This window comes from Lingula anatina, chromosome 5 (assembly GCF_051362555.1).
Source record: "Lingula anatina isolate TDL-2025a chromosome 5, LinAna3.0, whole genome shotgun sequence".
Taxonomy (NCBI): Eukaryota; Metazoa; Brachiopoda; class Lingulata; order Lingulida; family Lingulidae; genus Lingula; species Lingula anatina.
Window position 1 is genome coordinate 5,190,270 of NC_141771.1, and position 26,827 is coordinate 5,217,096.

A 26,827-nucleotide genomic window follows, 5' to 3' on the forward strand; every position below is an offset into this window, starting at 1 on the left:
CAATGTCTAATTACACTGATAAAAAGATAGATATTGTTTTTATGCATCTATTACAATAGATAGTGCAGGACAGTTTTCGAGAAGTCGACAACTCCGTCAACTAAACGTTTGTTTTCTTCCTGATTTAACTGAACACAAACGCAGGCAAGATGGGGAAAGGTTATAATAATTATATGAGCAAAAAGTTTTTTCATCCAGCAACATTTGAAAACATAAAAAGGGTAAGTTGATCGTCCAAAAGCTTTTGAAACTCCATATAACAAAGTCACTAAATTAAATTTTGTAATTTTTTGTTCCTAAATCATTATCATTATGCGAGTTACCTCTAAAACAGAGTCTTGAACGTTTAAATTGTTTGCGGATATTTTAAAGATAAACCTCCAACTCAAGGGTAGATGAATTTAGAAACTAATTTGAGCATTTTTCACTATTTATAAATCTCTCTCTCTCTCTCTCTCTCACAAACACACACACTCACTCACACACATTTGCTGCTTTAGTAGACACTGCAATCTAAACATTTTTGAAACATTTCTCTCAATCAAGTCTACAACTTATGATTCTGCTTCTCTAGGTATGGATGGCCCAACAAAAGATTGACCATGCAAAAGCAAAGGAAGAAGAAAGACTGGCGCAGTATCAAAGGGAACAGGATGTTTATCAAAACAAGTACGTCATAGGAAATAAAGCATGAATAAAGAGCCATAATTGTGAACAGATAACTTAAACTGTATGAAATGTACAAGTGGACTTGATAATAAATGATGAAATGTGTATCTTGTTTGTACTACCTGGATTTAAATTCTCTTTGGAAAAAAAAGGTCTATGGTAGGAATTTATTTATTAATTTTTTTTTTTACAGAAAACAAAACTGAACTTCACAATACCAACATTTTGAATGTGAAAATAAAAGTTAAAAGACTTTCTTTGTAGTAATTCTGGCTATTTTAAATACTTTCCAGAGCACTGCTGGGTGATGAGAAGGCAAAGATTGGGCTGAGTTTTATGTACGAACCTCCCCCTGGAGCCAATAGAGGTACACATTGCTACGTATAACAATAGTACATGCCTTTTTATAATGCAGTAACATGTCTTTTTATCTTATGTCAGTCTTGCTGATATTATCAGCTGAGTTAATGTAATGTTGTATAATAGGGCTGAATTTTGTATGAATCAACGCATTATTGATTAATAAGTTGTTACAGGGTGTGGGATTTGATTGGGTAAAAGATCAGTAGTTTTGCAGGATATGCAAACATGGAAAATATGACTGGTAATTTTTTCAACAATTTCAACAAATCCCTAAGTTGTGATTTTGATGCGTTTCAGCCAAGGAAAAGGAAGACGATGAACCAGAATACAAGTTTGAGTGGCAGAGAAAGTTTAATGCACCCAGGGAAAAGTAAGTATTTTGTTGAAATATTATCCACTCAGTATTTGTAAATAAAAGTATATGATGACGTTGCAAGACATGGTCACTTTTACTTGAAAGGAGATGATTTATCGGCTAGATTGAATTTGTGTAATTAGACACCATAATTGACATGTAAAAACTTAAGCTTAAGGTACTTTGCAAGAATAAACATTAAATCTGACATTTGATGTCCTAATTCCAGTTATCAAATGTGATTTTTATTCATATTTAAATATTTTGATACATTTATATGTAATTTATTTTATTAACATCGATGTAAAATTAACAAATACTTTTAAATTACAAATATATCTTTATTTTTTAACCAACTGACTTAATATCTGAAGTGAGCATTTCATGCCTATATTTAATTTATTTTATTTCTTCTTTCCAGCTATGCCAAGGGAGATGAGACCATCCGTGACCAGCCATTTGGTATTGAGGTGCGCAATGTGCGCTGCATTAAGTGTAAAAAATGGGGTCACGTTAACACAGACAAAATATGCCCCTTGTTTGGGAAGAACTTGACCGCAGAACCCCCTGCACGTAAGTATTGTGGTAACTAAACAGAAAACCGACATTTTAGATGTACAGTTTTTTTTATAATCTGGTTATAATCACTTGCCTCACCCAAGTGTAGTAGAATTTAACTTTAGTTTACATAAATCAAAGAACCAAACATTTTTCAGAAAAAGTAAGGGAATATGTGGTTGCCTTATAATAACTTTCATATACTAGCTTTCCTTAGTTTTTCATGAAAAAAAAAAAAAAAAAACAAAAAACAAATAAATAAATAATTAAATAAATAAAATAATTTTAAAAAGGAGATTTAAATTAGTTAAGTCATTTTGCTGATCTTCATGGATTGCTGAAGATAATTTTTGATCGAGTATACAAATTCAAAGATTTTTTTTAGAGAATTTGTTTTTAAATCTTATCTTAATGCTCACTTTGTCGCCTAAAGTATGGAAATCAGTTGATCAAACTTTCAGCGGGCAGCAGTGTACCTGATTTAGCTGGAGACATGGAGAAGGACCAGGGACTAAAACTGAAGCAGAATGTCCTCGGGAAGAAAGTGAACCCCTACGACAGAAACCAGGTGGGTAAAAGGTTACTTCACTTCTGCATCTCCCCTTCTCCTTCCTTCCTTCTTTCATTTTCTTCCTCTCCGTCTCTCCGTCTCTCCTTTTTCTTGCTGACTCCGACTCTGTCTTGTCATTCAAACATCAAAGTTTTTACTCTAATTTTTAACACTGGATCTTTTGTATGTGAAATAAAGGCCCATAGCCTCTGTAATTTGCTTGTTTTTATTCAATCCCTGAATGGTTTCACCTAAGTGAGGAAAATGAACATCTTTCACACACATGCACATAGAAACCCACACACAATCAGGTAATATGAGTGAAAGTACTTATGCAAATATGGAGTATCCTTCCTTTCATATTTCAGCAACTTGTAGAGAGTGATCAAGAAGAGGAGGACCCTGAAGTTGCTTTCCTCAAATCCTTAACACCAAAACAGAAGAAGAAACTACTCAAGTAACATGTGTTTTAGTTCAAAATTCACTTATGTGTCATCTATTTAAATTGGAATGTTAAGAAACATGGCATATTACTTTTTTTTTTTGCTCTGTCAAAAGAGTTTTTATATTGATTTGTTTATATTTGAATTGTGGAGCATTCACATAGGAGTTTAGAGGTGTTCCTTGTTTTGGTTTGGATAATTACAATTTGTGTTATCAGAATTCTTGCTGTGGTACAGTAAAATACTTTTACTTAAAAGTAATATTTGTCGTCTTTTGTTCTAGGAAGCTTGATAAACTACAGAGGCAGCAAAGTGGTGAGGAGAAGAAAAAGAAGAAAAAATCTAAGAAGAGGAAACACTCCAAACGTAACAGCTCAGAGGATTCAGACTCAGGTTGGTATCAGCTATGACCACCCCTTATTATGTTATATAAAAACATTTGACATTATTGCGTGTTCTGCCATTATAGGGCTATAATGGTTCCCATTTAAATATAGAACAAAGAGATTGCAGGGGCATGAGAAAAAAAAAAGGAGCAAAAGAAAATAGATTGACTGTGACTCATAGCAGAACATTATTTATTGAATTTCTCGGATGTCACTCCAAATATGATACATGTGTCTTGTCATGTTAGATATTGTAATCAACAAGGCTAGAACTTCTAAGGGCGCATTCCCGTAGATTTTAGATCGATCTATCCCTGTGGGGAGCCTCACTAGATTACTGTCAGATAAACCGGCTTAAATGTCCGTCCTGCTTACTACAAGCTGTAAGGGGGTAATTAACTTTCGTGCCCGCTCGGCTGACAGCTATTTAGCGTAAACCCACAGGGAGTTAGGTCGATCTAGTTGGGGTCTAAGCCACACATGCACGTAAAAACATGTGCACCTACAGAAATGATAAATAATAAGATTGCATTTTTGCAGAGAGTGAGCCAGACAGAAAAAGGAAGACAAACAAGAAGAGTCGGAGAAGTGATAATGATGACTCCGAGAATGAAACCAGAGGTATGGCATATGAAAACATATGTTGAATAAAAATCCTACTAAAAAGTAATTTTTACAATATGTTGATATGCCAGAAGCAGTGGCATTGATTTTGGTTAATATTTTTTGTGATTGTTTTGTATCATAAAACACCTAAAATCAAGGGATTGATAAAAAACCAACAACAACAACAAATGTTACTAGTAGTTAGAGCACTGTGTATTTTTCCCTTTTAAAATAACATTTTCATTTCCTTTAGGCTTATTAACAAAGTTAAATCACTGGTAAATAAAGTTGACAAGAATGAACTTGTTTCATTATGATTACTGATTTTCTTCTAAAATTTACTTCTAGAGCCAAAGAAAGGTTATGGTAAGAACAAGTATGTCAGGCAAAGGTCACCACTTGATCGCAGCAGACATCAAGATAAGGCAGATTCCAGGAGAGATGACCGCAGAAGGTCACCACCAGACGGCAGCAGGGAGAGGAGAGACAGGTATGACAAAATGTGTCTTGTACCAAATGAATCGGGGTCGGTAAAACGTGTCACAGAAAACTTGTCGTTATATTGTAATATTTTCTCAACATAACTTTGTTTAAATTGAATTAACAGTTGGAACAATATTATCATTGTAACGATTTGTCAGATATTAATACATCGATTTGTTGTTATACACGTTGTAGGCATAGGGAAGATGACGGCAGCAGCAGGCGCCCGCGGGAAATATCTCCTCCCCTCAGAGAGGAGAGGGACAGACGGGACAGGAGTCCAAGACGGAGAAGAACTCGTAGCCAGAGCCCACAACAACGTGAGCGTGTAAGGAGTAGAAGTCCACACAAAACCGCAAGCCGGAGTCGCGAGGAAAGACAAAACAGAGACGTTGACAGACGCCCCAGAGGGGAGGACAGAAACAGCGAAAAGAGAGATAGAAGGGAGTCTGATAGATCTCGTGATAGGGAAAGGTCAAATCATGCCCAAGGCCATTCAAAAACAAGGCCACAGTCTCCCTCAAGTTCGTCATCGTCAGAGTCGTCAGAATCCTCCAGTGACTCAGAAAGCGAGGCAGAAACAAAAATTGTGAAACGGGAGCGAGAGGAAAAACGGTCGGAACAACATGGCAGAGTAAAGAGGGAAAATGGAGAACGTAGTGACGATAGGAGAGAGAAAAATTATGAAAGAAAAACATCTTATGAGAGACCACGTGATAGCAGTAAAAGAAAGTGATGACTGCAATATTTGATGTTGTCATGCGACAAACACTCATTTGAAATCTTTCATAAAAATTCATGAATGTGGGGATGGAAAAACAGACGCGTAGAAAACAAAACGTAGCTGATGCTTAACTGATGAAGTGCTTATGGATTGAATTTTAATTGATGCCTTTAATGTTATAATGGTGATTTTAATGTACACTGAAATAGTGACGCCAGTTTCTTAACCGAATTGAAAAGTAACCTCATATTGAGAGTGGACGATGTATAGAATCCAGTGTTCTAAATATACATTTAAATAGAGATATGATCTACTGCGTTATGAAATTGTTGAAGGATACGCGATAAACAATATAACCAATTTTCAAATGTTACTGGAACATGTGTCCTTATCAAAAGAAAATGATAAAGCTGAAAGTGAAGAGGTTAACGGTTATGGCGCCATCAACTGTATTCACCTTAGTAAATTAATTAAAAAAGTATCCTTTAAATGAGGTGAGGAAATGTGAAGAAAAAGTTTGTTTTTTTTTAATATTACAGCAAAGAATGTAATATTACAGATGCTTGCATCTCAATCAGTAAAGGCCTAACTTAAAAATAAGTGCGGACAGTTTCAGAGAAAATCCAGACTCGCTGATTTCTTGGCTCTGGACCGGACGTTGACCCCTCAGCGACCCTCCCGACTCACAGGGTCCTTCCGGCCGGTGAAACGAAACTGAGGGTACGCGTAACAGAAAGTCCGCCCCCCATTTGGTTGTGATGGTTAGGGTTAGTCTGACCAAAGAGGGTCAAAATCTAGGGCGTGGCTTACCTGTACAAATGAATGGAAGGCGTACTCTATCATGTGGGACTCGTGTCACTTTACACCGGTATATGACCCTATAACAAGTTTCAGTTTATTACAAGGCTCAGCATACTGGCTAAGCAGTCCCCCTGTTGACGTCACATTTGAACGTCGTTACGCCACACACAAGCAAACGTTCCGTTGACGTAAGATACGTAGTAATACGTCACAAGTGAATCTGCCCGATCAACAAAATCTGTATTACTTAGCAACTTGAGTGGTCATTTGTTTTATCTTTAGCGATATATTCTACGTTTATTTCAAACACCCCTGTTGAATCTAATCGGAATGTTAAGACGCACGCGTAACGATGGGGTAAGTAGGCCTAATATGTGGCTTTTTAAATTTTTTTTTTCAATTTTTAGGTCGTTGCTTATTTTCTCTGGAAAAAGTTTATCTAGATTATATATATTACTTTTTTTTTTTGTTTCTGAGATCCTTTTTCCTCTTGATGGTATACTATTTAAATGTAAAACAATTAAAACGTATGAATATTTGAATATTTTTATAATTCAAAAACTCTAAATTTTGCGAACCAAATTTATCTATTTTTCATTTCTTATAAACCCAGGCCCGGGACCAGTCTGACCAGTCTATCTGGAGGCGGTGGTGTGCGTGGATTTCCGATGTTCATGTGAACTGTCTTCTCTGCACTGTGCGCATTGATGAACAAACTGGTACGTAATATGCACATATCTTCTTTGTAATTTCATGTCCTTTCTTTTATTTCAACATAACCCAGATTTGAAAGCATAATGAAAAATAATTCAATAGATATTTTTATTTTAAAGTCTATGAGAGAAAATATTATTGAAACCACATAAACTTCCAGAACGCAACAGAAGCAGAAGTCAGAAATACGTAGTAAAAACAGACGAAAGAGCTGAATTACCTGAAATACGAGCAGAAGACAAGGGTGCGGATGTAAGAAATGGTGAGAACGCCGTTGCAAAATAATAATTAAATAAATATAAATGAATAATTTAAATATAATTTAATTAAATAAGAATACCTTGGATTGATATGTGCTCTCCCTTTTTACTCTCTTGTACCCCCCCCCCCCCCCCCCACACACACACACACACACACACTCTCTCTCTCATGCTGATTGGGAGGATGACTTGTTTTCAAGTGGTTTATTTCAAATAGCAGTAAATCAGTATTGTTCAGCGTTTTCACTATTCTGTTCTGTTCATAAGGAATGTTACTTGCTCATTTCATGCTTTTACAAATGTTTGGTTCTTGAACAGATGACTTTTATTAGTAGAAATCCTCTCCCAAGTGGAATCAAAGAAAAGAGAATCACGTAGGAAAACAAGGAAGACCAGAACGCAGAGCACGAAGAAAATATCAGACTCGAGGCCAACTGGAGGTACGTCAGCGCGTGTCTGCTCTCCTTGTCCCTAGCAGTTCATTTTTCTACTGTATGTGTTGTGGCCAAATAGCAGTAAAAACAATATTACTTTATACTCGAAGAGCTTGTTTAAATAGCAGACCCTTCCAGCAAGTTTAAAGACTGTAGCTTATTTTGAAAAAAAGTCACTTTTTAAGAAATTCTGTCCGTAACGATCATGAATAGCTTAATAATCCAGGGGTGGAGAACTTGAAAAAAAAAATTATATAAATAATGTAAATCTACAGATGTTGGCAAATTCATTTCGTATAATGGCAGATGTTATATTATTAATTTTTACCTTTGTTTTCTAATGACAGAAGATGAGATAACGTTCACGGATATAACAAAGTTTACAGACGCAGAACCTGACGAAATGTATCTAGAAGATCTAGAGGCTGAACTGTACGGTAAATCTATTTTTCGATTCCATTTCGCCACCTGATGTTTTGAAACAAGCTATTTTCACACTGAACTGTATACTGAAGTTAAATACCCTGAGTCGGTACAATTTAAGTAGGCCTACTCTCTGATAACGTTATAACTAGACTATTACACAAGAGCGGCACCAAAACGCTCGGCTCGGCCATTTAAAGGAAACTTTTGTCAAAATAGCAGGAAACAAACTTTAAAAAAAGAGTTTACGCCCGTATGTTAAGACCTCTTAAAATTTACTGTATTGACTGCATTGCTGACGCAAAGGCCTATGCATACCGCTCGGTGTGCAGAGTAGAGGCCATAGACATACAAGCAAAATTTTGGGTATAGTTCTTAGGCTTTTTGGATTCAAGATTTCAATGACTTTCTAGGTTCTTTAATTAATCAACACTTCTTTATAATTTACATTTCATCAATTCAAATGGAAAATTTTCTGTCCATAGATGATGCTGTATCCGCTAGATGTCACCAGTAGCGGAGCAAACCCCGTCTTGGACTACTCCCACACATCTGGACTCACGCGCGGAAAGGGGCTTTAAAGTCATGGACCTCACTCCTTTGTAAATACTGTTGCGTTTTATTACAGTTAAGTGCATCAATCATGTAATGTTCTGTGCATCATGGAATTATTTTTGAAAATATAATAAACATCTGCCTCCATCAACTCATTAATGTCTCAGTCAGTGAAAGAAACACAAATTTAGGTTATCATCCGAATATTACGCCATTTGCTCCATCACGGCTACATAAGTGCCTTGCATTCTTTTAAGCCTTGGGAAATTTCCGAGACAAGCAAGAGGCAAAAGAAATTTTATACGAAATAATTTATTTACAACATTTCTCGATTCACGTCTCCAGAATTCATTGTCACACAGCAACCGCTGGATGACGGTAATATTTTTTATCTATTCGTCTTGAATTCTCTTATTTCATTTCATCCTCCAGTCTTTGAGAAGTAAAAACGCACATTACATACTCGTCATGACAATTTTTCACACAAAAATTTCGGTAATCAAATGATCAAAACTGTCGTCTGCCAGGAGACAGATATAGTAATCAGAACACATTCTTCATTCTCTGCTGCTATTTTCTGTACGGGTTGTGGTACTGCACTCTTTACCGTTAAATTTTCTCCACATCTCTATTTAATCAGATGAACGTGTGGCACAACTCAACGCCGATCATGCCAACAACCTGCGCCACTACTTGGCGCTGTATGTTCAACACAGCTCAGATCCGCCACATGTAAATATAAAGCACATAGCCACATCTCCCAGTTTTCACTCCGACTAGTAATTAAAATTTCTCATCGATTTCTTGTCAATTCGTTCCATTTCATCCTCACAGCCAATACGGCGTTGTTTACCAACCGAATCGCGTTCTGTTACATAGTTTCTGTGTCACAGATCAGTGAAACGGTGAGAACTTTTCGCCAGAATTCGACAATTTTTGTGGGTGGACGAGATTTCACCGGTGATATACATGAATTATGTAATTTAAAGTGATAATAACTCTTCGTTTCGGCCAAAAAATGAATTTTCCTGGAGTAAACAACAATTTTCCCATACTTACCAATGGTTAATGAATCCATTTTTACATTCAAAGTTAGTCCCTGGTTTTTTTCTAAAAAGTTTGGTTTTTTGTTAAAATCTCTTAAGAGATTTTAACAGAGTATAGCCATCAATGGAGGTCATGAGGTCTAAAGACAAGCTCAGATATCAGAATAATAGCTATAACAGCCGTTTTTGTGGGAAAACAGAATATCTTATATTTTTATGAGTCATTCACAATGTTTTTATTGTGAAATACAGATTTCATACGAAGAGTTATTATCCCTTTAAAGACGTGGTGCGAGACAGAGATTAATTCCTGCTTACAGCATGGGTATTACCGTCTATATGTCGCTTTGAAACATCGCAAATTCTTTAAGTTTTCAGAGTCTGATACCTCAGACATTGAACGCTGTAGTACAAATGCCACAATTTGGGCGAGACACAGACAACACGGCGTTTTACAAAGTCCCGAGTCAGCCTCCAAAACCACACCTGTCCTCCTGTTTATTCTCTGTGGCTTATAACACCACATTCAAGTTCTTTACAGGGAATTAAATCCGCACCACTGTCCTCTATAGTATATAATCCAGCTCGTATCTGATGTAGTTGTTCTTCTCGTCGTTCTGTATCCGTGGGAAGGAGGGGATCATACCGTCCTGGGCTCCTATATACACCGTGTTATATACCTTCCAGTAGACGTCGCGTACCTTACGGGCTGGGTGGAACAGACCCTGTAATAGAGAACGAAGTTTTTGTATTAGTTTAACGCGGTGTGTGTTATCTAAATACAGGTATATAACTATTACTGAAACAGTAAGTATGCTGTATGTAGTGCTTGAGCATTATGACAGAGAACATGCCATTTTTCATCCAAATGAATATTTAAATACTTTTCGAACTAGAAAATGGAAATTTATTTCACATAGCACGACCAGTAGGTCAACCAAAGCAGAGACGGGTAGTTGGCAAGTGCATGATCTCTCCAACCACTGCATCACTCACCTGCATGGCGTACTGTAACACCTTGGCAGGTCCCAGGCCCACCCTCATCCCCTCTATAGCCCCCATGAACGCCTGCACCACGTGGGGAGAGGTCTCAAACACGTTAGGCCAGACGTAGTTGAGGAGGTGGGTCAGTGCGTCCTCACAACCAAACCCATACACACCTAGCGCAATGTGCTGGATGGCCGCCATCGACGTCTGACGGTGGACAAGATCTCTGAAAGTATATTAATGAAAAATATGGTTAATCAACTCATTTACACATTCCCACCTCAGGGGCACTTTATTAAATGATATGAAGACAAATAAAATACTTTGTTGGAGGGAATATATCTACTAGACCATTTAAAGAAAACACTTTTCAGTCCGGGACTAACAAGTAATGACCTCTGTCCCAGAAATGATCTGTTACGAATGCATCCAAGTTTACTCTAGCGTTAAGGTCATTCCCCCCCCCCCCCCCGCTTCACCCCATCCCCTAAACACTTCAACTGAGCCCCTACACCCCCTTCCAACACCCAACTTACCTGTCCATGAGTGCATCTTCAAACAGCGGCGAGACAGCGTAGATGTAGTCCTTGCCCATCTCCCCGATATACTCGAACATGAAGGACAGCGACTTGAGGACGCCGTTCTGCACGTTCAGCTCCGGCACCCTGTACTCGTTCATCAGGCCAGGGAGGACGGTGAACGGGGAGCATGTCTCGGCCACTATGGCGATGGCCACGGTGGTACACACGCGGTTCTGACGCTCCTGGACCTTGAGGTTGTTTAACAGGGTGGCCAGCACATCGTGAGGGCTGGAAAATGTAGGAATAATTTAAGTAATATTAAAAATTATGTTTTTTCATTAATACTATTATGATCATAAACATCAATATTCTCACAACCATCTCAAAGGACTGTCAATCTATTTCAGTGACTCAGTATCTATTATCAATCATAATCACACACTTAAACATAACCATAATCTAAAGACAGCACATGCATCGCCTTTCAATCAATTTTTTTGGTTCCAAAGAAGTATGAATATCATTAAATAAAAAAAAAAAGTAACTTACCCAATAGCCTTGGCGATGTAACCAAATGTGTTGACGGTAGCTCTGCGGATGGCTTTCTTGTGTGCCTTTAGCAGCTCCAGGAGCTCAAAACAGATCCTCATCCACTCCCTGGCTGACACAAACTCCGCCCCTCTGTCTGCTATACGCCCTACAAGGTCAATACAGTTCTCCTGGACCTTCTCATGTCTGGAACAGAATGAGTCCACTCAGTGATCAACGTCAAAGTATTTCACATGGATTATTCACTGACATATTAGTACTTAGTGGATGCTTTAAGTTGCAAAATCAGCTAATCTTATTTATTATAAAAAAAAAAAATAAAAAAAACAAACTTTTTTTCCTTAAAATACAGTTACTACATAAGATGTATACCTGAGACATTAAGTCAATCAATGACATGTCACACTTGGTTTTACAACTGTTACAAAATGTCCTTCTCTAGTTTCAGACCAAAAGAACCCAAACAAAATTTTATCATAACTGTTTAATAACCAAGTAAAAAAAACATTACATTGCCCAGTATAAACAAGATTAGCAATATCTAAGATCATTATGTCTAAGTCATCATGCCACCCTCTCACCTATTCTTCAAGATAGGTGTCAGTCTGGGCAGCAGGTCTTTGATGGGTGGGGTCATCTTGGTCATCCCTATCACATTAACTATAGCCTTCAGGGCACCAAGAATACTTCCCAGGACTTCAGGGTACTCCTCTCCCAGGTACTCATACAGTACCACACCCAAGTGACCCATCAGCTTCTCCTGAAATATAGAACACAGGGTTAGTGGACTATCTAGACAGTGAACTTCAGGGTACTCCTCTCCCAGGTACTCATACAGTACCACACCCAAGTGACCCATCAGCTTCTCCTGAAATATAGACCACAGTCAAGGTTAGTGGATTATCTAGACAATGAACTTCAGGGTACTCCTCTCCCAGGTACTCATACAGTACCACACCCAAGTGACCCATCAGCTTCTCCTGAAATATAGACCACAATCAGGGTTAGTGGACTATCTAGACAGTGAACTTCAGGGTGAAACTTTTCAAACAGTTCTCTTAAGTTGAATAAACACAATTAAAAACAAGCAAGATTTGCAAAAATAAATCATGCACGCTTCTTATACTAGTCTTCAGCATTTTCCTTATAAAGGTTTTCTATCTGGGCAGCAGCCAGTTCCTCCTCAGCAAAGAAATGTTCGATTTACCATACAAATGAAAATCAAGTTTGTTTTACCTACCACATTATAACATAAAATCTGCCCCTCCACAAAAAATAAACATACAACAACAATAATAATAATAATAAAGAATTAATAAAATTAGAAGAAATCAATAATAACTGACCTCCTGGCATGTCTTCATGACCACAGCAATCTTGGAGATGAGGTCCGCGGCCTGCTGTCTGACCTTGGCCGACTTGTTGTTCAACCTCCACAGGATTGTACCACAGATCTGGGGTAGGTACGGCTTGACCCTCTTGGCCAGGGCATTGACCACTGTGCCAAAACCATTCAACATTACTGAGTCCTGGAATATAGAGAGAACTGGTCAGACAAGCCATTCAGCATCACTGCCTCCTTGAATAATTCATATACACATGATTTAAGAGAGTGTTATAATTAAAGGGTAAATTAACAGGTTCAGGTTGACGGAGTCCAGTTATAGATAGATTGTAGGATGTATGATTATGATAATTATCATTTCTTATCAATAATGATAGCAAAATACAGTGGTTTAAATACACAAATAAAGCACAGCCCCAACATAACAAGAATAGCAAGAACACACACACACACACACACACACACACACACACACACACACACACACACACAGCGTAACCTTACCTCAGTGGTCTGTTCCTGGAAGGCATACAGTATCCCATCAATCAGCTGCTCCTCCAGCCTGGAATCGATGTCAGAGGCGCCCAGGTTGGCCATGATCTTCTCAATAGTTTCCATCACCATCTTACGATACTGTTCTGCCTCATCCTTTAGGTCGTCAACCACGCGGCTGATGATCTCTGCTGCACCCACCTTGTTGGCTATTTCCACAGTGGTGTCCACCAGCTAAAAACAGTAAGTAAGATCAGGGCTGATTAAAGAATCCAAGGTAAATACACTAGACTAGTTTTTGTGAATAAGGAATACTGTAACAACAGGGAATGTTAAATTGAACAATACGCCTCTTAGGGTGTCTAGTTTAGTATATTCAGGGTCAACTCTATTCTGGGTCAATTGTTTATCCTGCCAAAATGAATATTAAGCCACTTCCCCCCTTTTCACCCATATCAAGGGTTTAGCCAGTGAGTCTGGACAGGACAGCCTGTTCAAGCAAAGGGCAGCCCAACTTATAGCTGGATGAGTTGCTTAAATTTATACAGCAAAACACCTTAACCCCCCCATACCAAAATTCAAACCCCTGGCTAAACCCCTGCCCCATACAATGTAGTATTTTCTTTACCTGTCTATAGTTGCGTCTGTCCAGCGCCATCCTCTGGTTCCAGAAATGTTTGAAGAAAGCTGGTAGAATCTCGTCCTTGATATACTGTGGCTCCACACCATCTGTGGCACAGCACTGCTTCACCACCTGGGGAGAAAACAGTCTTTCTTTAATGTTTGTGAATAACAATTATGATCAAAGTCACTAACAAGTTAGGGTTTTGAAATAAAATGTTTGTCTTGTCTTCTACAAAAGGTTCTTCACCAAAAATAAATAACAAGAAATGGACCAAAATGGAACATTTGAAACCGTCATGACTATCTTTCCTTTTTTTAACAATAAAAGTCGATTGGTACTTATATCTCATATACAACTGTATCTCACATACTAACTGAACTTTCAGTTTTTATTCTGATACATCATCAGTACCTTGAGCACAATCTTCTTCATTTCCTCGTCGGGGGACTGGAACTCTCTGATCAGAATCAACATCACCTCTCGTGTGTAGTAGTTGGCGTACTCGGCGTCCATCAGGGGGATCAGGTAACCAATGGCCTTCAAGAAGGCTGCCAGACCCTAAACATTACAAATCGTTAAAACCTTAAGTTAAGATTAACAAGCATGCATAATAAGCAAAATGTATATAAATTTAGTTCCAACATATTTTAAAACATGCAAAAAGGCATCTACAACAAATAATCAATCAAACATGTCAGAAATAATATAATGGTATATACATTTAAAAATCCTTCTGATAACAAAATCTTTATAAAATTTAAATAAGTGATTAAAAAAGTTAAAATTCCATATCACAAGATATTAATATGTGGAGTGCACAGTCAAATGGACACCTAAACATGACTTCCCACACAAAACACCTCACCTTTCCTCTATGTTGTCTGATACCCTTCCAGAGAGGCTTGAGGACGCTGTCAAAGGACTCGATACCGTAGGGTGTGGCGGCCTCTGCCAGCGCAGCCAGGGCCAGAGCTGTGATGGTACGTACTTTCTGCTGCTCATCTACCAGACCTGAGGAGAAGATAGGATTGGATTGAGAACATGCCACAACACAGACACACACTGGCTAATTAAATGGTTATTACTGGATGCTAAAAAAGTTTTTAGTCTAACATCGTTTTTAGGTATGCATACGATGTTAATCATATTAGAACCAGTGAATAAGTGTAAATAATTTCCCACAAAGCAGGCAAAAGAATCCTACCCCTAGAGTTAAGAATTGTACACATAATCATCCTCTAAAATATTACACTATATTGCTGCACCTGTTGTCACAGTTTTGTAGAGCCACAAGAAAACATTCACAACTCACCATGTTCAATGATCTCCACCAAGTTTTTCAAGTGTGGCAGAATGGCGCACCCCATCAAGATGGCGATCTGCTGCACAATCTTTATCCCAGTGTGACGGGCCTGCCAGGACTTCTTACTGCGGCACACAGCCTTCAAGAAGGGCAGTAGTGATGGGATGCCCAAGGCTGAGGCAACCACGGCGAATGCTCGTGCCGTGGTGTTACGCACATACTCGTCCAAGTTGTCAATATCTGGCCTCATTGTGGAGATCATGGTGGCCAGTCCAGCCGCCTAGAAGTACAAATTATACACATAAAAAGGAAGGATCAGCTTTTTTTTTGAAAAACTACAAGAGTCAACAAACTTGACATGATCACCTGTTTAAAACAATATTTTCTCAAAAGTCAATTTATTAAAGAAAACAAAACAAATCAAACTTTTACCAGTTATGAACAAAAAGTTTTGTGTGGGTGTATATATATATCTAAACATTGATTTCCATCACATTTTATCTCCAAACCAAAACAAGTGCACCATAATTGCTTTGTACACAATTTATCCATACCTTAGCCAAGTTGGAGATGATCTCTCTGCCCTCCACTCTGGCGTAGTAGTCCTCATCAATCAACAGCGGCTCTATCACCACTAATATCTTGTGTACATATGGACGCACCAGGTCATCCAGCTTGTACAGGATGCGATCTATGACCTTCACCAATAGATGGCGCTCCTGGTCCTCCAGGGTGGGAGACATGAGCAGGGGCAGGATCTGGTTGAAGAGAGGACCCGCACCAAACTCTCTGGCCTTGTCTGTGATCTGTCGTAGTGCAGCCTGAAATGTTGTAAATAGAAAATGTTATCTATATCCACCCATCTTTTTCTTCTATCAATATTTCTTTCTTTTAGTACCACAGAATACTCTTTGAATGTCAACAAAATATATATTTTATCAAACACAGTCTGTTAAACAGATGCACTCATGAGCTTACACTTTTCTTTTTGGGGGGAAAGGGGGGGGGGGTGTAATTTTTTTTGGAAGGGTATCACAGCATCTTGTTTTTCATTTTTCTTCACCTTTCTCATAGGAGGTGTACCATTCTTGATCTTCAGGAGAAGTTTCATAATCTTCCTCTCTTTCTGCTCTTCTGGAGACAAACTTTCCTCATCAACATCAACCTGAAACGGTAATAATTACAACTTTACAACAATAACAACAAGAACACATTACTTACTGTGTAATACATTCACTGTGAGATGTTAACTGTTAACTGAACCTCCAAGCACAAACCCACAGTCTCTCAGTGGCAGTGACCAACAAGCTAATTTTCCAAGGCAGGCAGAGACTAAAATAGCCATTAACATCAAGCAAACTTCTCTTCCCTGTAAGTTGCCTACCAGTAGCTTATCAATTAACACTAACTTAGGAAACTTCTCTTCCCTGCGAGGTACTTACCAGTAGCTTATCAAAGTACTGCATGTCATCAGGCTTCATCATGGGCAGGTTCCCCTTGGGCTGCATGTCCACCACCTGAACATTGTGGTCTGGGGTCTGCATTCTGAACCCCATGGGGGTCCCGCTGGCCCCACTCATCATTGGGGTCGGCGTAGCAACCAGTTTGCGAGCGGGAGTCCTGATGGGGATGTAGCCTGCTGGAGGAGCTAGCGCCTGGAGGAGAGATGTGATAATATGGTTATAATATTACACCCGTATCATACATTTATATATATAACTTATCAATTGTCTTATACCAACAAATAAATCGAAAATAAATTTGTTAGAGAAGGAAGGGCCTGGAGGAGAGACATGATAATATGGTTATAATAATATTATACCCACATCATACATTTATATATATATAATACATCAACTGCCTTACATAAACAAATATATCCGAGACCTCTCTATTGATTTATCCAATGTTTTGTTTGGCCAGAAGGCTCATCAGAAGATGTTAAAAAATTGTTACATATTCTAACACTTCTAACTGCTAGTTAAGGAACATTTCTAGGCTCCCCTTCCATCCCCTCCCCCAAAAAGGGTGAAACAATGTTCTGCCTTAGTTTCTACCTTCCCTCTATTAATACATTTCCTCACATTGTACCCACCTTGTATCCAGGGGGGAACATGGTGTCCAATTCCTCATCAGTGAGGGGTCTGTTCCTCTCATCTATCTCCCTCTGCCAGGTATACGCCTGCAGCTGCTCTGGGGTCATACTCATCAACTGCCCTGGGGTGGGAGTAGCCATCCCCATAGCTGCCTGACCACTGGGGGTCACACCACTGGGAGTAAACCCCCCAGGTGTTGCTCCCCCTGGGGTCATGCTGCCTGCGGGTGTCATCCCACCAGGGGTGGTCATTCCTGCAGGAGTCATAGCACTGGGTGTGGCTTGGCCGGGGGTCTCATCCCAGCGGGAGCGGCGCTTTGAGGCACCTGGGGTGGGGGTGTCTTGGATCTGGTCCCCAACGCGGTCTGTGCGGGGTGTCTCTGCCCAGCCACTGCCATGACCAGGAGTTTCTGAATGAGAAGTAGTTTATTTTAAAACAGAATTACTCCCACTTTGAGTGCAGCAAATTAAACCCCATTACCCAACCTAGCATAACTTAAAGAAATAACTGTGCGTGTTTTATCCTTAAATATGAATATCTTCTATAAAAGTCTGAAACAATTTTGAAAATGTGGTCAAACACACCTGTTCCAACATTTTTGTATGACAAGATTGTGATATCACCTCTAAATACCACATTAATGGTACCTACCTCTCTCAGTCCTGGGAGTTTCGTCCCAGCGGTTCCTCCTAGCACTGGGGGTGCCTTGGTGTCCCGGGGTGGTATGTCCCGGTGTATCCCGGCCAGGGGTGGCAGCTCCTGGGGTAGCGTGTCCTGGGGTGGCTTCCCACATCCTGGTACTGGGCGTGGCCATGTTCCCAGGGGTCTCTCCTCCCTTCTGTCTCCCCGGGGTCTCATCCCACCGTGCCTGGGACGGGGTGGTGGACTCGGCGGCATCCCAGCTGGATTTCTTCTTGGCAGGTGCCGTGCCATCTTCTGCTGCCTGGTCCCAACGACGTCTCTTTGCAGACTTGGCGGCTGAGTCGCCGCTGCCGTTGCTTACTTTCAGAGTGCCCTCTTTGGCCTTCTCTACCATCTGTTGCTGGAGACCACGCTGTGTGATAAATACATGAACTGGTTAGTTATCATTGTGAAAAGTAAAACATTGTCACTTATTTCAAAAACATTTCCCATAGTAAGAATATAAATAGGAAAATCCCTGATGCATTAGGGATCAGCAGGGGACAAAAAAAAAAAAAAAAAAAAAAAAAAAAAAAAAACCTATAAATTATTATATTTCATTGATGGATCTAGATTTCCAGAATGATAATTATAGCGATCATGGACAAGAGCAGAAATATGAGTGCATGAAGAAGTTCAAGACACTTGTGAAGGTTAACAAATTTTATAATCTACCTGCTCCTTGGTCAATCTCTGTTCCCGGAGAATCTCTGCATACGTCCTCATGCCAGATAACATCTTAGGGTCTGGAGTTTTCCCACCTGGAACGACAAAAGAAAAAGGTCACGACACAGGTCGCGACGGGAAAGTTCGGACTTTAGTATGGTTGTTGATGAAGTTCTTATCACTATAATTTACTTTAAAACATATAATCTTGACAATAAGTAAACACTCAGCAGTTTGCACTCTTGTTTCAAATGTATTCAAGTACCTCTTCTCTCTCCTCACATCTTCATTCATAAAATCACCTATTTTTTAAAAATTTTAAGACAATTTAACAAAAGCACACAATATCAAGTTACACCTGTCTAACAAATACTGCATTAGAGCAGCTCACTGCTGAGTGTTTACAGAAAACCATGGACTACATCATCATAGCAAAAACCAAAAATATGACACTTATCAGTAATACAGAGCTGAAATAATCACATAAAATATGACAAAGCAGTACTATAATGAGGATAATAATAATAGTAACTATAAAATATATGTATATATATATAATAACAATACAGGTGGCACGGCCATGATGTCCCAAAGTAGCTTATTCAGTGAAAGCATTCAAAGACCCTTGTAATGCTGTAGGGTTGAACTAGACCACATGGGACAAAGAATGGCCGCCCCCTAGTTACAATACAGAACCACTGGGCATTGTCTCCTTATAAAGCCAAATTTTTTCTTACACCCTGGATTTACTGTTGACATATACTCGAAAAAATACCACTGCGGCTGATCACTGATTGATTAACCAGCAGTTTTTCTCAGGGGAATTTTCCACCCAATCCCCATTGTAACAGTTCTGTATTGTCCAATCATCATTCACGACTCATTTTATCATTTCTTCATAAAAAATGAGTGAACAAAGCAAAAACAGCCTCATTCTTGTTACACAATGATGTAGTCCACGGCATGTAACAATCATAGAGCAAAACATACGTACGGTTACCAGCGTCCAAGTTGCCATGGAAACAGTAGTCAAGTCAAGTTCCTATTGGTCAAAAGTGTAGCCCTAGAATAATGCTCTAGATGAGTGTAGTTTTGGATGGATGATTGAAGCTTTACAACAGGGCAACACGAGTGAAGCAAAAATATATTTTTAGCTTTTTTTAATCGAGAAATATTTCACGGATAATCTTTTGTTTATAAAACACTCTATTAACTCTTTGAGGCACAATAAACATTTTGTTTCTTTCAATAATATCTGCCTGTCAGCCATGTTCCCCTGTGTAAAAAGCTATGGTGTTGTTTGCTATGGAGGTCAAAAGCTGAAAATGGGGCTTGACTCTCGGCCAAAACTGAGCTGTTTTATCTTTTACAATCTCCCAAAATCCACCGATTCAACAATAACTTAAGTGACACAAGTATGACAAAAACATTACAAAATGTTCACAATAATGTTATTTTAAAATTCATAGCAGCACTTATTTCACCTCCAAACAGTATGAAATGTGCATTACCTACCATACACTTTGTATAGGAAGATATTTAAATTATTTTTTAGACTGAGATTTTGCCTATCATGTTTTAGTCAAAGCCCCTGTAATTTACGCCACCTATAACGCTTTAAAGTCTGCGGCCGCTCTCCGCCATGGGCATGTATAGTTTTCAAGATGGCCGCTGCTCAGGAGGAAAAAGATACAGATTAGTAATGGTCTGTCTTGAGATGAGCCTTAACTAATAATGAATCAATGAGTCACTTATACTCCAAACTGATACATCCACATCACACGTGGATACACATGGCAGCAGTGCCATCTATCCACTCTCACAACCTACTTCATGTAACTGCTTTCCGTAGTAGATTTTAACCGCCTCCTTTTTTTTTTCCTCACATCCAAAATAAGACACCCAAATCTAATGGTCTGTTTGTAAACCTAAACACTGCCATCACTGTCACAATAAAAAGTTTTTTTTCAAAAATATTTTTGCCAATAATTTTGTGTTCTACAAAAATCACATAAAGACAGTTATCATGAAGATGCCATTCTTCCACTCTACACCAGTCATTCCCATCACACTCATATATATATCTCACTTTTATCTAAAAATAAAAAAGGACTTGCTCACAAACAGCATCTCAACTGTGAGACCTCCCTCCCACACACACAATCTCCCACACAATTTCATCATCACCATAATAATAGATATAAAAAAACATGAAAACAATCAATTAAGAATAGATATGGATAAAATATGGCAGTAATAAGAGTGTTATAGAATCAAACCCACCTTCAGCAAAGGGGTCATGCCTCTCTGGTGAAATGATCATCTGACGGCGCCTCTTCTGATATTCATTCTCGCGGTCTGTAATCTTTGGCACCCTGTGCTCTGCAAACGGATCATAGTCCTGGGGCGAAAAAAAAAGATACAAATTATAATTACAGGCTTTCTAACAAACATATAATTAATTTTCTATAAACAATTTTACACATTTTAAGTCTTTATAAGTGGTAGTAAATGAAACAGATACACTACACAATTCCACTCTATCTTGATTAAATTGATACAATTACCAACACTGCAGGGGTATGTGATATCCCCCCCCCCCCCCTCACTTGGGCTTTGGAGGTATCTACATCTTCCTTTAGAAAAATAAAAAAAATAATAATAAAATAAATAAATAAAAAAGTATGTTTACCTTGTCATTTCCCACATCAGTGAGATAGTTAAGCGGTGCTGTGTACTGCGTCTTCTTGCCAAGCTGTATGTTGGTGCTGTAGTCATCATCATCCTGGAATTATGTTGGAAAAAATATAAAGCCGTTATCAAAAACTTAACTTGACCATCTTGGATATCAAAATATTCCTTTTCATTCGGATAGTGATTTCAGTTATTTATGAACAAATCTTCTGACTTGAAGCACCTCCATTTCCAGAACTCTTGGATTGACAAGTTTTATAGTGATTACAATGCATTAATTCATAGCATATGGCACTGTTAACATTTATTAAAAAAAAAAAAAAAATCAGATGAAACAATGGCAATAGTCTCCTCAGAAATGAACCAACATCTGCATCCAGTTATACCACCTTTTTCACAAACCAGTTTGACATTTATTTGAGTATCAGAGAATTGTTAGGATGAGATTTAGACCATCATAATATAAGTTGGCCATCCAAACAGGAAGTCAGAACTTAATACCAAAGTGGGGGCTATGACTATATCAGTTGATAAAGATGGAGTGTCATCAGTAAGAGTGACCGAGCTCAAGCCAGAAATTGGTAAATTCATAAAAAAAGTAAATTTCCAAACTAACCATAATTACCCTTCAAATTATACAATCAGCAAGTGAAAGCCTACTTACATCCTGGTCTTCATTGGGCGCTATGGATGTGACATAACCATCATATTTCCCTTTATTTGAGCTGTAAATATCAGTATCAAAATGGCCCTCTTCTCCAAGCCCGACCCTCTCCTCCTCTGTGAGGTTTGCCAGGCCCTGCTTCTTGGACTGGAGGCTACGCACTTGCTCCTCAATTTCTGGAAGTATGATGCATATTACTAAATAGACATTTAATGAAAATTGGGGAAAATAGAGCCAGGCCATTATCCATGGGCGGCTTTTAGTGACTTATTGATTAATTTACTGGCATGCTCTTTTTAAACGTAACAATTTTAACATACTAATAGAAAGGAAATGAAATAGAAGCTCTGTTTAAGAACTATTACACTTAAGTCGACAATGAATTTCCGATGGAAATATATTTGAAGATTCTGGTTTCTAGAACAAGCTTTGAAGAACAAAACTGAACGCGAAACTTAGCAAAAGCCGAATCAACTGGGAGCCCCGGTAGAGCAACAAGTTTACAATATAAGATACAAGCTCCGAAAAACAATATCAAAAAATGCGTTAAACTGGAGATAAGAACATATAGTTCACACCATATTTACTACAAACACAACAATTTAAGCCTATATTCTTGAAATAAATCACATGTTATATCACATACCTTCATGCGTTGTGGCAGCCATTTTCTTTTCTTCTTCCACTGACGTCCAGACAACGTGATTTTCAAATATTTAGCACTTATCTTGCCTATGTTCTATATACATTGTTATTTTGATAATTACAATAATATTTATGGATGTGTGTAATTAAATATTGTTTTTATTGTTTGCAATTTAACTCGACAAATTCCGTTATTATCCGTAAAGTATTGAATGACGTCACATAGTCGGGGTGAGTCCAAGGTCACAGCTGGTTTCTGAGGACAGGCGGGTTTAGTAATCCAAGTGAGAAGCCTGTCAATAAAAATGAAGAGAGCTGTCAAGATCGGAACGGACGTCATAAAACTCAGCAAATCTAAATCAGAAATTGTTAAAGTACAGCGGTAGGTTGTGTCGATTTCTTTTTGAAACTGCAGATAGTTAAAATATTACGACGTGAGGTTAGTTACATGTACTTCCCGTTCACTTCGACTATTATCAGCGAGCCGCGTTTGATAATCATTATGATATAACGTGTCGAAACCTTCAGTTTCTCTCGCCACTGCCTTATCAGTGTTGTAATTACAGTGTAGCTTGTTGGAAATCAAGGTTGGGAAGCTGTATCATAGTGTCTGAGATGTGCTAGTATGGTGTATCATATCACCTGACTTCTGTTTTCTGGTGCAACATGTACTAGTATTAGGACACTGGGGCTTCTTATACAACCCATAGGGCAGTGACTTAATTATTATAATGTGAATTAAGGAAGTGCCATCACGCTAAGAGAAAAAAAAACTTATTGACGTAATCTTTAGAACCAATGCAGAAATATGATGTAAAGAAACAGAATTTGGTATGTACTGCAATAATTAAAGAAAAGAAATTATTAGATTTATGTGTGTATAAGTCACAAGACCTACAGTGTTTGTCCACCCCTATGTTACAAGATAGCCCATAAGATATAAACCATTTTATGCTTTGCCAGTTTACATGTGGTATATGTATGTTACAGGAGTGTTAATTAAGAGAGTGATTTTTAACATTACTCTCTAATGTTGGTAACAGAGGGCTACATACATGTATTACAATTTTTTATTTTAAAATAAACTACTAACTTGAAAGACAAATAAGCTGTGTTTGTAATTTTTATAAAAAAAATAGGTAATTTATTTATTTTTTATTTCTATGTATATTTTTTTCAATTAATTCCTTTTCATGCAAAGTAATAAAAAAGCAGGACAAAAACTTTTTTAATTTATGTTTTATTACGATTTCTCTGTTGCAGCTGCTGTATGTGTACTTGCCTAAAACAGTGTAGAAAAAAACTTCTTCAAGTTCAGCAACAACAAAATGCCTTACCAGTACAAACAATGGTGCATCTACCCGACCTGAACCCATTCAGTAGGAACAGAAAGGAGGAATACTCTGAAAGGAGAATTTTAGGGTAAATATGTCGCGCAGTGATCAAGATACAAGAAGTGTATGAAAGGCGAGTGTTGATTAATGTTTGGAGAAAGACGAGCTCAAGTTTGTCAATATATATATATATATCATTATGTCAAAGTGACTGAGTTATTTTGATTCCTGGTTTTAGCTAGTATTACTTGTGCTTCCTTTCATAGACATGAGATTTCAGATTTTTGACCTAGTGTTTGTCTTGATACAGAGAGACAATATGATACTTTGTCAACTAACAGTTCCTAAACGCTTCCAGATACAGATGCCATGGTCACAAAATTATGTAATATATTTTATTATCAAAGATAATCATACTTGTCTGGTTAATTATATAAAGTTATGCTTTTTTGTTCTTTGACTTAGTGATGAAATACAAGGTAACATGTAAATCTTTTATGCCTTCAGCTTTGTCATTTAGATATAATTTTTGAAGAGACAGCATTATTATACATGTAATTCCCTTTCAGGTGCGTCTTGGGCTAAATAATGAAGGATTTAGATACGGTGGAAATAAATAATGTCCTCTTTCAGTTTTAGCATGGAGCAAATGTTTGAGGTGGTAGCTGATGTGGAGAATTACACACAGTTTGTGCCGTGGTGTACCAAGGCACAGGTGACAGCCAGAAGACCAGGCTCCTTTAAATGTAAACTACAAGTTGGATTTGGGCCTCTCTTGGAGAGCTATACGTCAGTTGTCACAGCAACAAGGCCACATTTAGTACGGGTGAGGAAGTCAATAAGATCATCGTTAGGGCCCTATTATTTGTTGTCCTGGAAGTAAAATAGAAATGGGTCTTTAAAATTCAACCCCAGGAGTCCCATGCTAAAGGCTCTCATCTTTGAATAATGCGATCCTTACAACTGTTATAGAGATTCCCAGGTTCTGCATCTTACCTTCTGCACACAGGAACAGAATTGAATGACTCCACATTGTAATTTCAACAGACTATATCTGACTATAAAGGTTACGTGAAACAGTCAAGATCAATTCTCGTCTCCAGTCAAGACCCCTCCCCCACCCCCTTCCTTGAAAGTTCTTTCTGAAACCAAGACCATAAAATGCCAACTTCCAGTGATTGAATTAATAACATCTAATAAAATTAAATATAACTGACAGATAAGTTAAGTTTTTTTTTTTTATATAAATTTAATTGAATAACAGTAAATAATTTTGTTTCAATTTGGTTTAAAGACTGAGGTGAAAACACACACATGCAGGCACACAATAAGGCAGTCACTCCTGCACACACTAGTACTGTTACAGTAGTGGACATGGCATCTGAGTAGTTTTTAATAATGATTATTTTTCTGTTTCAGTCCGTGTGCACAGATGGGCGACTGTTTAACAATCTAGACACAACATGGCGCTTTAGTCCTGGTATCCCAGGGCAACCGCAGACATGCATGTTGGATTTCTCTGTAAGTAAGCACATTTGTATCTTTGAGAAAAGTCAGTATGTGCCCAAACCCGAACTCCTTTTCGAAAAAGAAATTTAAAAAAAGAAAAAGAAAATAAATAAATCAGTCAGTGGCCTGGCAAATCAATCTAATTCAGCAGTTTGGGGTGTAAGCAATGAGAGTTTCACCAAAGTACTTACTGGTTAGATAGAGGAGTCTTTACATAATAACTGACACGTGAGTGGGTTTTAGTGATTTTCCAAAGAGTGGGTTTTAGTGATTTTCCAAAGATACACAGTATAAGAATTTATAGGTTTAAGTATGACAATGAAAAAATAAAACATTTAATTAGCCAATTTATGTGAAATATTGCTTCTAACCTGTTTTATTATAAGTAAATATTAATGACAAAACTGTAGACCAATAATGGTGACTATATTTTAGTGAAATACCTAACACTGAACCTGAATCGTAAGAGATAATAAATCTAAATAAACGTCAGGTTTTGATCTTTGATACTTTATTTATTTTAATTCAGAATGTGTAAGTTAATTCTCTGCTTCGCTGTTGCTAAAATAGTGCCTGAAAACGAAGTTTTCTTGGCAAGCAATTGTTGAAAGTTCCTAAATGATTTTGCAGCACTGATTTTGAGTCTTTATAATTTGCTGTTCTGTTTGTTTCTTTTCAAGGTTTCCTTCGAGTTCCGGTCTGCTCTCCATGCAAAGATGGCACATATGTTTTTTGATGAAGTCACTAAAACGATGGTGAACGCCTTTTTAAAAAGAGCACAGAAACTTTATGGACCTCCAACGGTCATCAGGCCCAAAACTGTGGTCAAAAGTAATCCAACATCTTGACGCCGAACAGAACCCATAAAATTTTAGTCAAATTTTATTTATTATGATATAAAATATCATTGAAGGATTATTGTATAGAATCTGTAATAAACAATTCTTTTTTATGTATGGACTTTTCAGTCTGATTGAAATTCATGTCAAAATGTACTGTAATAATTCCTATGTGACTTCAATTTTTTAAAATTAATTTGAAGAGTCAAGATGTATCCCAGAACTTATAAACAGTTGGTCAAATCCCCAAGGGTTGTGCACTGTACATGTACTCTCCAGTTTGTTTCATCTTCCTAGAAACGTAGCCTATTTAAATTGTGACATGTCGTTGAAAATTTTCTTAATTAAAATAATGTAATGAAGCCAATTAGCAGAATTCTGTCTTTTATTTAACACCCATCCTCCCAAGACTTGCACAAAGAAAGAAGTGGTCAGTTCTGGGTCATCGTTCTTCACTCTACTGGCTGCCTTTAGAGGACATCATCTCCAAACCAAACGTTATTCCTC

At 38.0% G+C, this 26,827-nt stretch overlaps 4 protein-coding genes across 5 annotated transcripts; 3 read left to right on the plus strand and 1 right to left on the minus strand.

The window, feature by feature from the left end:
- The first annotated feature begins 48 nt into the window (after nt 1-48).
- Nucleotides 49-5,439, plus strand: LOC106176076 (uncharacterized). Its single transcript, XM_013558297.3, has 11 exons — nt 49-221; nt 575-669; nt 963-1,036; nt 1,330-1,402; nt 1,809-1,960; nt 2,407-2,513; nt 2,864-2,952; nt 3,222-3,331; nt 3,865-3,945; nt 4,279-4,420; nt 4,609-5,439. Exons 1-11 carry the CDS (start codon nt 150-152, stop codon nt 5,147-5,149), a joined length of 1,536 nt encoding a protein of 511 aa, XP_013413751.2. The 5' UTR covers nt 49-149; the 3' UTR covers nt 5,150-5,439.
- Nucleotides 5,440-5,617: 178 nt separating this feature from the next.
- LOC147761513 (uncharacterized) lies at nt 5,618-8,976 on the plus strand. The gene is made up of 6 exons (XM_087012444.1): nt 5,618-6,295; nt 6,552-6,657; nt 6,813-6,914; nt 7,248-7,352; nt 7,694-7,783; nt 8,255-8,976. Exons 1-6 carry the CDS (start codon nt 6,269-6,271, stop codon nt 8,284-8,286), a joined length of 462 nt encoding a protein of 153 aa, XP_086868570.1. The 5' UTR covers nt 5,618-6,268; the 3' UTR covers nt 8,287-8,976.
- Nucleotides 8,977-9,652: 676 nt separating this feature from the next.
- Nucleotides 9,653-22,815, minus strand: LOC106176064 (splicing factor 3B subunit 1). Of its 2 annotated transcripts, XM_087012438.1 has the most exons (21): nt 22,640-22,815; nt 21,994-22,169; nt 21,328-21,420; nt 20,919-21,036; nt 18,645-18,730; nt 17,940-18,342; nt 17,288-17,697; nt 16,635-16,847; nt 16,256-16,357; nt 15,747-16,013; nt 15,202-15,472; nt 14,755-14,900; nt 14,301-14,447; nt 13,893-14,018; nt 13,277-13,498; nt 12,774-12,956; nt 12,009-12,187; nt 11,428-11,613; nt 10,894-11,166; nt 10,367-10,583; nt 9,653-10,095 (listed from the first exon to the last, which is right to left on the minus strand). In XM_087012438.1, the coding sequence occupies exons 1-21, from the start codon at nt 22,659-22,661 to the stop codon at nt 9,937-9,939; spliced, it is 3,999 nt and encodes a 1,332-aa protein (XP_086868564.1). In that variant the 5' UTR covers nt 22,662-22,815; the 3' UTR covers nt 9,653-9,936. The 2 variants fall into 2 exon arrangements, with proteins under 2 accessions (XP_086868564.1, XP_086868565.1); XM_087012439.1 differs by lacking the exons at nt 20,919-21,036; nt 21,328-21,420; nt 21,994-22,169; nt 22,640-22,815 and adding an exon at nt 19,630-20,912.
- A 40-nt stretch (nt 22,816-22,855) lies between these two features.
- On the plus strand, nt 22,856-26,433 carry LOC106176060 (coenzyme Q-binding protein COQ10 homolog B, mitochondrial). Its single transcript, XM_013558275.2, has 5 exons — nt 22,856-23,020; nt 23,902-24,060; nt 24,606-24,798; nt 25,392-25,493; nt 26,162-26,433. The coding sequence occupies exons 1-5, from the start codon at nt 22,944-22,946 to the stop codon at nt 26,327-26,329; spliced, it is 699 nt and encodes a 232-aa protein (XP_013413729.1). The 5' UTR covers nt 22,856-22,943; the 3' UTR covers nt 26,330-26,433.
- The last annotated feature ends 394 nt before the right edge of the window (nt 26,434-26,827 follow it).

Coding starts and splice junctions, on each gene's coding strand:
- LOC106176060 (XM_013558275.2), top strand. CDS start 22,944: ATGAAGAGAGCTGTCAAGATCGGAACGGACGTCATAAAACTCAGCAAA. Junction 23,021..23,901: donor GAAATTGTTAAAGTACAGCG/GTAGGTTGTGTC, acceptor TCTCTGTTGCAG/CTGCTGTATGTGTACTTGCC. Junction 24,061..24,605: donor TCTGAAAGGAGAATTTTAGG/GTAAATATGTCG, acceptor GTCCTCTTTCAG/TTTTAGCATGGAGCAAATGT.
- LOC106176064 (XM_087012438.1), bottom strand. CDS start 22,661: ATGGCTGCCACAACGCATGAAG. Junction 16,014..16,255: donor GTACACCTCCTATGAGAAAG/GTGAAGAAAAAT, acceptor ACAACATTTCAG/GCTGCACTACGACAGATCAC. Junction 12,957..13,276: donor TCCAGGAACAGACCACTGAG/GTAAGGTTACGC, acceptor TCTATATTCCAG/GACTCAGTAATGTTGAATGG.
- LOC106176076 (XM_013558297.3), top strand. CDS start 150: ATGGGGAAAGGTTATAATAATTATATGAGCAAAAAGTTTTTTCATCCA. Junction 222..574: donor CATTTGAAAACATAAAAAGG/GTAAGTTGATCG, acceptor CTGCTTCTCTAG/GTATGGATGGCCCAACAAAA. Junction 670..962: donor CAGGATGTTTATCAAAACAA/GTACGTCATAGG, acceptor AATACTTTCCAG/AGCACTGCTGGGTGATGAGA.
- LOC147761513 (XM_087012444.1), top strand. CDS start 6,269: ATGTTAAGACGCACGCGTAACGATGGG. Junction 6,296..6,551: donor GACGCACGCGTAACGATGGG/GTAAGTAGGCCT, acceptor TTATAAACCCAG/GCCCGGGACCAGTCTGACCA. Junction 7,353..7,693: donor AGACTCGAGGCCAACTGGAG/GTACGTCAGCGC, acceptor TTCTAATGACAG/AAGATGAGATAACGTTCACG.